The sequence below is a fragment of the Triticum aestivum genome, chromosome 2B, assembly GCF_018294505.1.
Source record: "Triticum aestivum cultivar Chinese Spring chromosome 2B, IWGSC CS RefSeq v2.1, whole genome shotgun sequence".
NCBI classification, from domain to species: Eukaryota; Viridiplantae; Streptophyta; class Magnoliopsida; order Poales; family Poaceae; genus Triticum; species Triticum aestivum.
In genome coordinates this window covers 106,835,628-106,838,859 of record NC_057798.1, presented here as the reverse complement: position 1 = coordinate 106,838,859, position 3,232 = coordinate 106,835,628, and the positions used below count along the sequence as shown (strand labels likewise).

The window sequence follows — 3,232 nt, the reverse complement described above, 5'->3', positions numbered from 1 at the left end:
AATATGAAGTTTTCTCAGATTAAAAAAAATGAAGTTACCTTGTATACAAAAACAAAAACGAAGGGAGTATCAAAGTGTCTTGCAAGAGCACACTACCTCCGCCTTTATCACTCCACGTCTGTCATTCTCAACGTGTACTTTTATCTTAGTTCACGGGAGTATTTAGACTGATGGGGTTTTGGGTAGAATATCAGACTGTTGTTATTTCTCCGAAAAGGCCGTTTTTTTATTGAAGGAAACTGAAAAGGCCGAAATTAGTTCAACCTGGAAAGGCCGAAACTAGTCGCCCGAGCGGCATGTACAGATGGGCTGTTTGCCTAAAAAAAAACGAGTACAGGTGGGCTGTGGCAGCCACTGCGCCCGACTCTTATTTATTCTCGACTAAAACCGTTAAAAAAAAAAGCAAAAGAACGTTCAAACCAAAAAAAGCCCACTAATTTGGCACGGCCTGGCCCTTGCCGCAGAGCCGCGCCATCCTCTGCAGCAGCGTCGCGATCTGCCGGTCGTCGCTGTCGTTCCGCGCCACCACCTCACGCAGCTCCCTCGCACGGCGCCTCGCCGCCACCCATTCTCTCCCGTTGACAGCCGAGCGCACCGCCCGCGCGACGTCCTCCGCCTTGAACTCCCCGAGCCGCTCCTGCTTCACGCGCGTGGCCGCCGCGCCCAGCTCCACCGCGAGGTTGGCGTTCAGAGGCTGGTCGATGTGCAGCGGCAGCGCCACCATCGGCACCCCCGCCGCCATGGACTCCAGCACCGAGCTCCACCCACAGTGGGTCAGGAACGCGCCGCAGGAAGGGTGCGACAGGATGCGCCACTGCGGCGCCCACCCTTCCACCACCAGCCCGCGCGCCGGCTTGAACCCCCGCGGCATGGACCTCGCGGCGCCGCGGGCGTCGTCCTCCGAGTTCGGGAACCGCACCACCCACAGGTAGGGCACCCTGCTGAGCTCCAGCCCGCGCGCCATCTGCGCCATCTGCCGGTCTGATATGAAGTACTCGCTGCCGAAGGAGACGAGCACCACGGAGCCCGGCTCCTTGCCGTCGAGCCACTTCATGATGTGGCCGCCGTCGCGCTTCCCGTCGGAGCCACCGGAGTCCACGAGCAACGGGCCGGTGGGCACGACCTCCTTGCCCACGAGTTGGGACAGGTAGTCCACGTACTTGCGCTCGATGTCAGCGCACGTCTTGATGGCCACGAACCCGGAGGAGCGCTCCAGGCTGAGCGGCAGGCGGTCGCGCTCGGGGATCTGGGCTGTGCCGTCGTCGCGGGAGACGAGCTGCGCCGCGTATTTGGCGTCCTCCTCGGCGCCGCCGAGGCTGATGGTCTCGAACGGGAAGGCGCTGGGGGTCCGTTCATTCTTGAGGCAGTGGACGACGAATGCCTTGGCGACGGCGCTGAAGGTGCTGAAGTGGACGGCAGGCACGCCGCGCGCCGCGGCCTCGAGCGGCGCCCACGGCTGGAGGAAGTCGTAGACGACAATGTCCGGGCAGAGCTCGTCGAGGAGCGCGCCGAAGCGCGGCGCGGCGAGGTCGCAGGCGCGCTTGAGGGCCGGCATGAGGTGCGCGGGAAGGCCCTTGGTGGTGTGCAGCGCGGGCGGGAGGCCGGGGAGCGCCGGGAGGTGGAGCTCGACGAGCCTGACCCTGTCCGTCTGGTGGTGCGCGAGGGGCGCCAGGTTGGCCGGGGTGGAGACGAGGTGCACGACGACGTCGAGGTGGTGGTCGTCGGGGCTGGTGGCGACGAGGCGCTTGGCCAGCTCGAGGTACGGGTTGATGTGGCCGTGCGCCAGCCACGGGAACATGACCACGCGCATGCACTCGCGCTCCGCCTGCGCCATGGCGATCGGTCGGTGATGAGGGAGGTCTAGGAGGAGCTACTTGTTCAGTTCAGCTGACTGGAATTCTTCTTCGTGCTGTGTGCTGTGTGATGTGATCTACGGCCTTCGGGGCGCGTGGATTTATAGACGGGGTAATCCTGTCTGGGTTTGGATTTGCGATGGCGCTGACCATCGACGTGTATGGAGCCCAGTGAGCGAGCGCCGCGCGCAAGCCGCCCGGAGGTCATGGGCTACGTCGTCATCGTGTCTGGCGCGCGGAGTCACTTTTCCTAGGCCACGTGCCGCCGGGGACGCGAGGCGCGTGTCGGGCTTCTTCCATCACGTTCGAGATGCCTGTGTGACTCGATCTAAGACAGCGCACAACTCGATTTTGGTTATGCTTTAGACCATAGGTCCGTCATATAAAACTACTCCCTCTGTTTCTAAATATTTTTTTTTTAGAATTTCAAATGAACTATTACATACGGATGTACGTAAACACATTTTAGAGTGTGGATTCACTCATTTTACTCCGTATGTAGTCATTCGTGAAAATCTCTAGAAAGACAAATATTTAGGAACGAAGGAAAGTGTCTGAGCCTCCCTATCAATTTTTTTCAGACTTGGACAGAGAAGGCGGAGCGGATCAAGTGTTTGGCTGCTTAAAGCTAGTTATCCCCTCCAATCATCGACCCTACACCGTGAAGATCGGACCTCCCCTCGTACATCTTCTTCATTGAAGACGACATTGTATCATAACTTGGGGAGCAATTCTTAACTTAACATAGCAGTTCTTAAGTTAAACATACAAAACATTACAACTAAGATCATAGTAGTTCTTAACCCATAACATCACCTTGGGCCATTTTCCCTTTGCCACATGTTGTGTTTTAATAGCGTCACAGGATGTTGACGTGGAGGGGAGGTCTGGTTGGGATGGTTCACGTGGAAAATTTCATCGTGATGAGGGAGTTGGGGCGGGGGGTCGCTGTCGGTGTCAAAATCGGCGGATCTCGGGTAGGGGGTCCCGAACTGTGCGTCTAAGGCTGTGGTAACAGGAGGCGGGGGACACAATGTTTACCCAGGTTCGGGCCCACTCTATGGAGGTAATCTACTTCCTGCTTGATTGATCTTGATGAATATGAGTATTACAAGAGTTGATCTACCACGAGATCGTAATGGCTAAACCCTAGAAGCTAGCCTATGATTATGATTGTTCTTGTCCTACGGACTAAACCCTCCGATTTATATAGACACCGGAGGGGGCTAGGGTTACACAAAGTCGGTTACAGAGAAAGGAATCTACATATCCAAATCGCCAAGCTTGCCATCCACGCAAAGGAGAGTCCCATCCGGACACGGGAAGAAGTCTTCTATCTTGTATCTTCACAGCCCAATAGTCTAGCATATGTATATAGT

The 3,232-nt window shown here is 56.8% G+C and overlaps 1 protein-coding gene across 1 annotated transcript; it reads right to left on the bottom strand.

Annotated features, from left to right (window-relative positions):
* Positions 1-204: 204 nt before the first annotated feature.
* On the bottom strand, positions 205-2,032 carry LOC123040678 (UDP-glucosyltransferase 29-like). The gene has a single exon (XM_044463455.1). The coding sequence runs from the start codon at positions 1,832-1,834 to the stop codon at positions 434-436; it is 1,401 nt and encodes a 466-aa protein (XP_044319390.1). The 5' UTR covers positions 1,835-2,032; the 3' UTR covers positions 205-433.
* Between the last annotated feature and the right edge of the window lie 1,200 nt (positions 2,033-3,232).